Genomic DNA, 11087 nt, shown 5'->3' on the forward strand with positions numbered 1-11087 from the left:
AGTCTACCTGCCCTCTGAGATATACCCAGGCTAAAAGAGCAAGCAAGGTGACAGCTTCCTAACTGGTCCTAGTCTACCTTTCCTGGAAGGTTATTGGGGAGGGAATTTGTGACCGCTCCCAGAGACCTCACACTCTGTAAACGTCCCCCAGAACTGTCCCTTCTGTTCCTAAAGCCTTGGGTAAGTCACTTGCTCCTGGGCATTTCCAGTGACTTCTCTGTCTTCTAACCCCAGTGCCAGCCACCTTGGAGCCGAGAACTGCAAGCCTTGGGCAGGGCCTGCGGACTTTGAAGTGGTGTGCATGGCCACTCCACTCCTCCCTGGCCCTAAGTCCTCTCCTGCCAGCGAGGGGCCTTGGGCGCCACCGCCGCTGTATGGGCAGCGTTGGTCAGCCCACCGTCACTCGGGAAACCTCTCTCCGGGATCATTCGTTGACTCTGAATAAAGAGCTTAAAATTCAACCAGGGGGAAAAGGAGTGGGCAATCAGATAGCCTCCCCACCCCACATACCTGTAATATGGGCGAGGTCCGTGCAAACGCCAAAGCGATTTCTTCCAACAGTTATCTCGAGGTCAATGAAGCTGGGCTGTGGAAAGCTTAAGGTCACCTAGTTGGGGGTAGGGGGGAACTCGGGGAGGCAGGAAAAGATAAGTGAACACTTCGCCTGAGCAACCACAGTGCAGTCATTACAGAAAATAATATCAAGGCATGTCACTGCAGCACTCTGTGAGAAGGCAACCGCAAGTTCTCCTTTGGTTCCGGAGTGAAGGAAACAGCTGGGGGTGTAGGGAGAGAGGAGGAGGAGAGGAAAGAATTTTCCAAACTCAAGCTCACCAGAAACCGGGGTGGGGGCGGTGCAGTCAGGGGGACACCGTTTTTTCTCTCCCCCAGTAGCTTGTAAAAAGACTTTGGAGCCCATGTGAGGTTAGCTTATGGAGGGCAGCTATAGTAATGCCGAGACCTGCGAGGTTTTGTGACTCGGCCTTCACACGTCTAAAATGCAGTTAAGGACCCTCTTATCAGTGTCACATCAAGGCACCAAGTTAAGAAAACAAAAGCCAAAACAACAATAAAAGGGGAAAAATCAAAAGCGTATTCAATTACCGAGTCCCGCTGCCCCTGCGGAACTGGCCGAGCGTTAAGCTCTCTCTGTTCTTTCTGCGGAATTCCATTTGCATCCCCTCTGCCTGTGTGTGTCTCTGTCGGTTTTCACACTCTCCTCCCCATTCGAGAGAGGCCCACACCTGGCGCATCACTGGCGAGCCATTAGCTGCGGGTCTCCTTTCATCTTCGTTGCGGCAGACGTTTCTATTTATCCACTTGCGCTCGCCGAGTGGCGTCACCAGCGGTACTGTAATGACGATTGCAGCGAGAGGATGACAGCTTAGAAAGAAGAGGGCAATGGGGCTTCCTCCCAGAGGCGGTGCGGCACTGAGGAGCGCTCGCATCACAAGGTGACCCCAGCTCCCCACCGCCGCCGTCACTGCGCTCCCGTCGCTCCCCACCCGCCCAGCCGCCTGGCCACTCTTTCTCCTTCCAGCAGCCAAGACAGTCCGGCCGCTGGGGACCCAAGGAGCCGGGGGTTAGGTGCTCACTGGGGCTCCCCCCCCCCACTTCCAGAGCACGCGGGAATGGAGAGCCGAAAGGACATGGTTATGTTTTTGGATGGGGGTCAGCTTGGCACCCTGGTTGGCAAGAGGGTCTCCAATTTGTCCGAAGCTGTGGGCAGCCCGTTGCCGGAGCCGCCCGAGAAAATGGTGCCCCGTGGTTGCCTGAGCCCGCGGGCCGGCCCTCCAGCGGCCCGGGAGCGCGGCGGCGGAGGCCCGGAGGAGGAGTCCGTGGACGGAGTAGCAGGCAGCGCTGCGGGCCCGGGCGCCGAACCGCGAGCATCCGGGGCGACTGTCCTCGGCCCAGGGCCCCCGGCCCCCTCCACAGACAGCCTCGCCGGCCAGGGGCAACCCAGCAGCTCGGACACCGAGTCGGATTTCTATGAAGAAATCGAGGTGAGCTGCACCCCGGACTGCGCCACCGGGAACGCCGAGTACCAGCACAGCAAAGGTAGCCATCGCGCCCCCACACTCCCCAGTCCGCCCACAGCGCTGAGCTCAGCTCAGGTCGCGAGGGCGGTATCCCGTTTTCTCCGGGACAGGGTGGTTGAGGGGTGGTGGGCTCTCCCCTGCTACCTGCACCCTGGCAGGGGTCTCTTGGGCTTTGGAAGTTGCAGGACAGATGGTGACAGTTGTGCCCTGGGAGAGGAGGGAGACTCAAGCCCTGGACTCGAGGGGGGGGATTCATAGAATACCCCCAGTGTTTCTGCGAGAATGCTTCAACTGAGCCGGGAAGACAGCTTCCCCGGGCGTGGGTACATCAAACGTAGGTCCGGGCAGTTTGTGGCTGCCAGGGTGTAAGGCACACATAAGCGCGGAAGCCTGCAGTCCATAAAGGACCGTAAAATCGTGGCCGGCTGGGGCAGCCCGAGAGCGGTGGCCCTCGGACTAGTTTGCACGTCGGTCGGAGGTCCAAATTACCTCGTCACTTCCCGGGCTCGGCGGCGCCAGGTCGGAAATGGTCCCTATAGTCTAATTGCCTTTGGTCTCCGGTTGCATTTGAAAAGGCAGAGCTAGGGCCCTCCCCTCACTACCACCCCCAAGCCCTACTTCTCCACCCAAAGGAAAAGGAGCTGCAGGGGGCTGGTGAGCCCCACCCTTCCCTGGGGTATGCCCAAGCGGGGGTGTGTGTGGGGGGTGTGCTGTCAGACTGATTCAACTAGAAAACCCCTCCCCACCAAGGACTAGTGGGAGGGGGTGAATGGCACCAAAGAAAGGGTGAACAGCCCGGAAGAGAGCTTTCCTTCTCTTAGCCAACAGTCCCCCCTAGGGGGCTGGAAAAGGGAAGGGGGAGTCCGCCAGCTCTGTCTGTCAAAGCCTTTCAGCTCACCAGCAGGCACTCCCCCACAAGGGTGTGTGTGTGTGTGGGGGGGCTGTGGGAAGGGTCTGGGAGGGGGAAAAACAACCACCCTTGGCCTTGGCAGCCAACACCTTGTGCGCCACATCCACCTTATGCACGCAATCCAAACATGTCCTCAAAACAACCGGAATACCATCCAAGATGCTCCCAGTAATAGGGTCCTCAAACATGCATTCCTGTAGCACCCCTGCACAACTTGCAAGCCAGTCTACACTCCCAATCCCATGTTCATAACCTGGCACACCCGAGTGCAAGGCCTTAACCCAGAGCACACAATACCCCCTCACACAGGTTCACCTGAACTCCCAGGTCTGTCAGACACAAACACCCTTGTCCACTCTGCCCACCTAGTAAGGATGCACCTCCCTGTGCCACAGGCCAGGGGTGCAGGAGAAGAGCAGCAAGGGCTTGTGTGCCCAGGAGGCCTTAGACCAGGGCCTCCCAGCCAGCATCCTGAAGGGCAAGGCTTCCTCAACCAGTTCTCTTTCCATGCCAACTCTATCCTCCCTTCCTCACCCCTGGAGTCTGCAGTGCCCAGCAGGGACAGTCACTGAGGCCAGCAAGGGGGTGGTGGTGTCTCATTTTCCCCTTAAGGCCACCTAGCCTCCAGCCCCAAGTAGGCAGCTTTGTGTGTCTGTGCACACACACGCGTGTGTTTTGGGCTCCCTGCGCAGGACCCGGCTCCGAGGCACTGACCAGCAGTCCCAACAGCGGCAGCGAGGCCCCCAAGAGCAATGGCGGTGGCGGAGGTGGTGGCTCGCAGGGCACCCTGTCCTGTAGCGCCAGTGATCAGATGCGCCGTTACCGCACGGCCTTCACTCGGGAGCAGATCGCGAGACTGGAGAAGGAATTCTACCGGGAGAATTACGTATCAAGGCCACGGAGGTGCGAGCTGGCAGCCGCCCTAAACCTTCCGGAAACTACCATTAAGGTATATATGGGTGAGTGGGTGGGGGGCTGCCCACTCAGAACAAAATAAATACCAACTGCCCATTCCATTCTTTCAGCCGAGCCAGGCATATGGAGCTGGGCTCATCCTGCCATGTGGCCGCAAGGAGTGGGGCGAGGCAAGTCACAGGGCTGATTGATCTATTTTCCTAGGCAGCTACTGCTCCATGCTGTCATGCAGATGACCCCCTCCACCCCCACCCCATTCTGAGCCAGATAGGATGGGGTCAACTTGGTATTCTGGTTGGCAAGAGTCTTCAGTTTGTTCGAAGTCAAGGGCCTTCAGCTATGGGGGCGACAAGGAAGCGCCCCAAAAGAGAGTGGCTGAAAGGGGATTCGTTTCTGGGATCCACTGCCTGACCCCTCTGACCGGCCAGTTTCCTTGTGCCCCTTACTACTTACTGCCTACACTGGCTCAGGCACCCCAGAGGGTCAGAAGGAATGGCAGGGTGGAAGTCACCCCTGAACCTCTCAGGGGAGGGATTTGGCCTCCAGATGGTGACGGGAAACCTGCTGGCCTGCTCTCCCCTGTGTTCTGGGCAGGCTCGCCTGCAGCTGGGCAGGACTTCTGAGCTCTGGCGGCTGGGTCAGGTCCGGCCGCCGCTCACGCTCCGCTCCTCCCGCAGGTGTGGTTCCAGAACCGGCGTATGAAAGACAAGCGGCAGCGGCTGGCCATGACGTGGCCACACCCGGCGGACCCTGCCTTCTACACCTACATGATGAGCCACGCGGCGGCCGCGGGCGGCCTGCCCTATCCTTTTCCGTCCCACCTGCCGCTGCCCTACTACTCGCCCGTGGGCCTGGGCGCCGCGTCCGCCTCGGCCGCTGCCTCGCCCTTCAGTGGCCCGCTGCGCCCGCTCGACACGTTCCGCGTGCTGTCGCAGCCCTACCCGCGGCCAGAACTGCTGTGCGCCTTCCGTCACCCACCGCTCTACCCGGGCCCCGCGCATGGACTGGGCGCCTCGGCCAGCGGCCCCTGCTCCTGCCTCGCCTGCCACAGCGGCCCAGCCAACGGGCTGGCGCCCCGGGCCACGGCCACTGCCGCCTCGGACTTCACCTGTGCCTCCACCTCCCGTTCGGACTCCTTTCTCACCTTCGCACCCTCTGTGCTCAGCAAGGCCTCCTCCGTGGCACTGGACCAGAGGGAAGAGGTGCCCCTCACCAGATAAGGGGCCGCCCGCGGGCTACCAGCTCCAGGACGCCCGTGGGGGCTCCCCGGGGACTCAGCCAGCGCCCCACCCCGACCCAGGACACCAAGGGATAGGAGAGGGCCTCAAGGACCAGAGACACACGGTCACCAGGATGGGGGCCCCGGGGAAGCGGCTGTGTTTTGGGGAGGAGGAGTGGGGATAGGGGAAGCAGAGACCAAGAGCTTCCTTCTAGGCAGCCCATTGGTCTCCTCCCCTTAGCCCATCGGACTGGGGTTGAGGCCATAGATCCAAAACGAAATAAAACTTAGCCACAACTACTGACATCCAGTTCCTTAGCCTTTTACCTGTCCCCCGCCCCCCAAGCCCCTTCATTACCGGGCACCCCTCCTTCTTGCCAATGCCAAGCTCAAGCACTGGAGAGGGAAATTGCTGTCTCCTAACAAAATGCTGTGTATGCAGAGCAGGTAGAGATTAATCTTTGCCAGCTTCCCCAAAGCATGGCAAGGGGTTCATGGATGGCAACCTAGCCAGCTACTGGAAATGATTTACTACCACGGATAATCCTGCCACTCAGCACGAACCAGGGGTCTCAGACCTTCAGCCTTCCCCCAGCCAGTCTCAGTTACACAGTGGCGGTTCGAGTTGACCAGCACCTGATCTGTCTCTCCTTCCAGCTTCCAGAGCCCTGCTCATCTTGCAGCTCCACCCCCATCTTCACACACTTTTTGTTTGATGTTGGCAGGGAAGCTGCTGTCAGGGCCCCTGGGCAGCTTGTGGGAGGCCTGGCCTCTTCTCCCATAGCTCAGTGGCACACCCTGATTAGCAAGTGATGTGTGTGAGGAAGGTTTTTGAATGTTGAATGTATAATAATCATCACCATGCGCCTGGCTACCAAGCGAGCTAGGGCTGAGCTGTTAACAAGGCGTCCAGGGAAGAGCTTAGGGAGTGGGGACCTCACTTCCCTCCCTCAGTATCAGACAGCAAATTAGACAGACTGTCTCCATCCTTTGCTCAGTCACTTTCACGTACCAGAAGCTTTGGGGCTTTTCTCTTTGCATTTGGCATTTTACATCCTTCCTCTCCTTTTTTCCCCCTCCCCCCTCATCCTGAAAATAACGCTGGGCTTGACTGTCATGTCCTTCCACTGGGAGCCTTCTGTCCCTTTGGGGGGAACCCTTGCATCAGAATTTGAGGGCCATTCCCACACCCTCACTCCCACACTCATCCTTGCAGCTGTTTTGTTTTTGCAGGAGAATTGTAGTCCCTCCACGTGCCAGCTCCCCCACTTGGGGTGGAAGTGCTGCTTCCTTCTTACATAGGAAATGGATTTGATTTGGTTTGATTATCCTTGGAAGTCCAAAGAATTTGCTGTTACGATTTGTTAACCATATCGCAATAAAAGCTGGACATGATTCTCACCTCAGTACTTTCACTTTTTTTTTTTTGGGCCAATAAGCAGCACATTGGCTCATTTAAAAATTGTTCCGTAAGTCACCATAGGCTTATGGAAGGATAAAAAAGTTGAACCCATAGACAGTGTCCTAGGCCATCCTGTTGGGTACTGGTCCTCTCCAAATAGAGGGCAGAGGTGGAGAAGGCTGGAGAGTGGGCACCAAGTCGCTTTGGGAGGGGGATGTTTCTTTATGGAAATGTCTGGTCTAGTCCTCCAGGGCAGAACTGTCTGGGGCTCACCCAGTTGCTCCAGTCCTTGAAAGGCGTGGGTCTTCTGGTAGCCTAACTCCACTCCAACCCAACGTGGAGGCTAGTGGGGAGGCGGTGGTGCTGCTGCTGCTGCTGGTGGTGGTGGTGTGTTGATTCCTGCTATGTCTTTGGCTGGCGGGTGGGGGAGGAGAGGGAGGAACTCTTGAACTGGGATGAGAGCATCTGAATTTCTGGCTGAGGCTTCCTCCCCGGGAAAGTCCGGCTGCAGCCAGGCGGCCAGCTTGGCGCCCTTGGCTAGGCTGGGAGGCCCCTGTGTATTGGATGCTGAGGGCTCTCCACTCCACGATGGTCTCTTTCTGTACTCAGTGGCCCCTGCCCTCTAGAGCAAATCCTGGCGCCCAGTTTTCCTGCATCTCATCCCTGCTTCAGCAGCCCTGCGCAGCTCCCTCCACCTCTGCGAAGCTCCTGGGTGCCAAACTCGGGCAAATTTCTTGGTTGTTTGGTGTCAGGTCGAGATTGCTTGCGACAGGTAAATGGGCTGCGGTTGCCGTAATGCCAGGCGTATTTTCAGTTAATAGGGAGGGAAAATGAGGTGTCGGCAGCGATATTGGAAAGTACAAGATCGATGATCCGGCCTCGTGTCCAATCAGCAGCCTTTAATTGACTGTATTTTCTGGGTAATTGAGCCTCTCTTCCTCCAAATTGAAGTGGAAGATATAACAATACATCTTGCCAGGAGGAATTACTCATTACTTCATAATGAAATTTCCCTTTTGCCAAGGTTTGCGATTTGGCGCTAGGCACCGCCTCCACTCGTCCCCTGCAAGAAAACACGCTCTGGTCAAGCCTCTCTGGTTGGACACAACACCATTTTAGTGACTTGTGTGAGTCAAGAGTGTGCGTGCCTGCGTGAGAGATGACCACTGTGCTCATCTTCCAAACCCTTCATTTGGGAAACTAGACAGCTAGACCAGCCAACAGGGCTTGATCTAGTAATGCTTTTATTTTTTCAACCTCCTCGGGTTACCCGCTACTCAGCTTGACCCCATATTGTGCCATTTAGCAGGTGCTCAAGTGGAGGCTTCCGTCTGAGCAGCTATAAACCATAGATGAGCTCTGGGGCCCTGCTTCCTTTCCCTCTTCCACTCTTGGTGGGAAAGTGGTCACCCCTCCGAGTTTGACACCTCACTCCCGACTCACTTTTCGCCACAGTTCCTTAGCTTACCGTTTCCGGGGCGACCAGAGGTGCGGTCCAGCGCCTGGCCCCCTAGCCGCCTGGCTCAGCTCTGCAGGACCCACGGCCCTGCAGCCCAAGAGCGCGCCTGGCGCGGGTCGTCGCCAGCTTGTTAGCGTGTGATTGATTGCCTTATTAAAGCGTGTTCTTGTAAGTGTGACCAAACTGATTGCATTGCATATGTTTGGGATAATGCTCATTTTAAACAACAGGATAAAGAGGATGAGCTCGGCAGAGCATCCGAAGACGAAATGATTCTGGCCAGCAGCTCCCTAACTCTGGCATTAAATTGCCCAGTTATATAGCAAATCATTCGGTTCCTCCACCCTGTCCCTGTCATTTTTTTTTTCTTGGCCTGCAGTTTGATCATGTGCCTCAATGTCATCTGTCCCACAAATGTTTTCTCTAGTGACTGCCCAGGCTTCCCTTTCTGGACCTGAACAGCCCATCACTGAGCCCCTACCCTTTAGTCAATCCCAAGCAGAAGATGTGGTTCTGAATGCACCTTCTCATGTGGGGCCTCCTGGGGGACATGCTGTAGACTGGAACCCCAACAGGAGCTTCCTGTTGTCCCCAGAAGAGGCAATTAGCTGGGAGCCCCTCCAACCCTCTTTTGGAAAGTTGAGAAGATTCTTTTGTCCCCAGACTTCTCCCGCTCGGCTGCTTCCATTATTCCCTGACTGGGGAGACACCCGTCACCATATGTCAGTGGGGAAAGTGTGGGTGTCATGGGGGACAGTTGCCGAGAGAGATGGCCAGACGGATGGCATTCTCAGAGTGGGATGAGTTTGCTTTCTCAGCATCCTCTCTGTGTACTGTCACTCTTAGTGGGTGATGGAGGAGGAGGAGGAGCCAGGAATCACCAGGCAGGGGAAGGCAGAGGAGAAGTTTGGAAGGGCAAAAATTGGAATTTGCTTTGAATTATTCTCACCTCCACCTAGAGCCATTATTTGTGGTGAGGCTCCCTTTCTGTCTAGGTTTCCTTTTGAAACAGATAAATCCTCAGCCAACTCCAGCCACTTCGGTCACTTGCACAGGGGGCAAAACTGATGGCAGATTGAACTTCCTTTGGGATCAACTGGAATTCGGATTTGTTCCAAATAAGGCTGGTTATCAGAGCAAATCAGAAATGATGCCCCTCTTCAGAGTGTCATTTAAAAATGCAGCCATGCGGATTCGTTTGCAAGACAGAGCTGAAATGTGTCTAAATAAGTGACTTGGTTCAAATGCCACTTTTCTTCCCTGAGCTTCTCCGGGGTTTTGCAGGGACAGGCCCACCAGACTATCCCAGAATGAAACCAAGGTCCAGTTTACCGTTTGTGCCAGCTTGGGACCTCAGGAATGGTGACCCTAAGTGGGGGGAGAAAAAAACCACCAACTCAACCACAAAATGCATATTACAGTATACAAAGCAAACAGAAATATAAAGTCATTTCCAAAATCGCCTTCTCAGCAAATAAGTATGTGTGATATTCTGAGCAGGGGCAGGAGGGAGAGAAAGATGGCCACTTAAAAAGTAACATGAAAGCATTAAGTAATTATTTAAAACAAGGCTGTTTAGAAAAATATTTGTATTTATTGCAGCTGCTCAATTGGCCTCGTTAAAGTCGGCAAGCATTTAAATCGTGTTACAGTCTCATTTAAATCCCTCTCCGTTCCAGCAGGCTGAAGAGCCTGAATAGACCAATCACTTCATAATGATGATGAATGAGAAATTAATTCAGATACAAGCAAGACAATTTAGGCCTTCATCTGTTTAAATAGCCTTCCAATATTATTCGCGATCGCGGGTCACAGATTGAATCAATTGTCCAATCTTGTGAAAGTCATATCCTTGCATCTTCATCGAGATTATTTATAGCGCAGTGAGGGCTGCTGAAAGGTAGACGCTGTTAACAGGGACAATTACTTAAAGGGAAGCGTTTATAAAATGGAAAACAAATGCCCGGCTTGGTAACAAATGGGATCAAAAGCAGCCATTTCAATCTGGCTCCTCCAGGGAAAGGAGTGGCCGGATGAGGCTGAGTTCCCTGGGACTGGCCTCGGGTCTCCTACCGTGTAGGTGGGGCCCGGCCTCCCGGGCGCGCCCGACAGGGTCAGCTTCTCCCACCGGGAATCGCGGCAGAGCCTTCGCCCTTTGGCCTGGGCTCCAGGGTGACCGGCCAGGCTCCCACCTGGCCCGCGCAGCCGCTGTGGCCCTGTGCGCCCCAGTGGGTCCTCAGGTCTGAGCCCGGCTGCCCAGCCAGCCTCGGCACCGGCACCCCTTGGGCCGCCCGGGAGAGGCCTTAACTGTCCAGGTCCAGGCGGAGCGCAACGGGGTTGATGGCTCCTGGCTCTTCCTTCTAAGCCCTCCACGGGGAAAGGGTCCACAAATCCCCTTGGCCCCGTCAACCTGAGAGACTAGGTTGAAACCACAGTCCTCCAGATGACACCAAGCGAATGGCTCCCCTGGACGAGCAGGGGGGATAAGGGGGCGCCCACCAGCCGCTTGTTGGGGGCGCGCGAGGCTTCTCATCCTCTCGGGGACCTTATGGGGCCCCGTTCCTTACCCAGCTCTTCCGGAGGCTCTCCCAGCTCTTCATGGGCACTCTGCCCTACCCCCTCCCACGTGTCCCTTCCCGCATCCTAAAGTCATCCCTCCCAGGGCCAAGGGTCCACCGCGCGTCCCGATGCAGTGGCACTGATTTCCAGGCGACACGTGTCTCCTGGAGCTGACCACCCCCCGTCCATTTGGGGCACAGATTCAGAGCTATGCGCTCGGGGAAGTGGACTTGCTGCGGCTGGAAGGGGTATAAGGTGCGTGTGGGGATAACTGCGTGCCGTGCCGCGTTTACACCGGCTGTTTGTGCGCTGAGTCCCCGGGCGAGGTACGCTTTCGGGGTACAAGTGAGGGGGTCTAGGAACAGAGACGCAAGAGAAATCGTTCAGTGGGATGAGCCTGGAGAAGAGAGCGGAGAGCGTGAGGCTCACAGCCGACGCCGAGGTGCAAGGGCTCCACGCGGTGCCTACAGCGCAGCTCACACGCTCCTTCGGTTGCAGTGAGGGGTTTCTTCTCTCTCTAGTTTTGTGTTTGAAACAAAAGCTCGGCCAACGGAGTCCTGGAGCTCTGAGGACCCACTCCCGGG

The 11087-nt window shown here is 56.2% G+C and overlaps 1 protein-coding gene across 1 annotated transcript; it reads left to right on the forward strand.

Annotated features, from left to right (window-relative positions):
* The first annotated feature begins 1631 nt into the window (after positions 1 to 1631).
* EVX1 (even-skipped homeobox 1) lies at positions 1632 to 5084 on the forward strand. Its single transcript, XM_004702742.3, has 3 exons — positions 1632 to 2058; positions 3642 to 3898; positions 4542 to 5084. Exons 1-3 carry the CDS (start codon positions 1632 to 1634, stop codon positions 5082 to 5084), a joined length of 1227 nt encoding a protein of 408 aa, XP_004702799.1.
* The last annotated feature ends 6003 nt before the right edge of the window (positions 5085 to 11087 follow it).

This window comes from Echinops telfairi, unplaced genomic scaffold (genome assembly GCF_000313985.2).
Source record: "Echinops telfairi isolate 266 unplaced genomic scaffold, ASM31398v2 ScPeMD7_23;HRSCAF=83, whole genome shotgun sequence".
NCBI classification, from domain to species: Eukaryota; Metazoa; Chordata; class Mammalia; order Afrosoricida; family Tenrecidae; genus Echinops; species Echinops telfairi.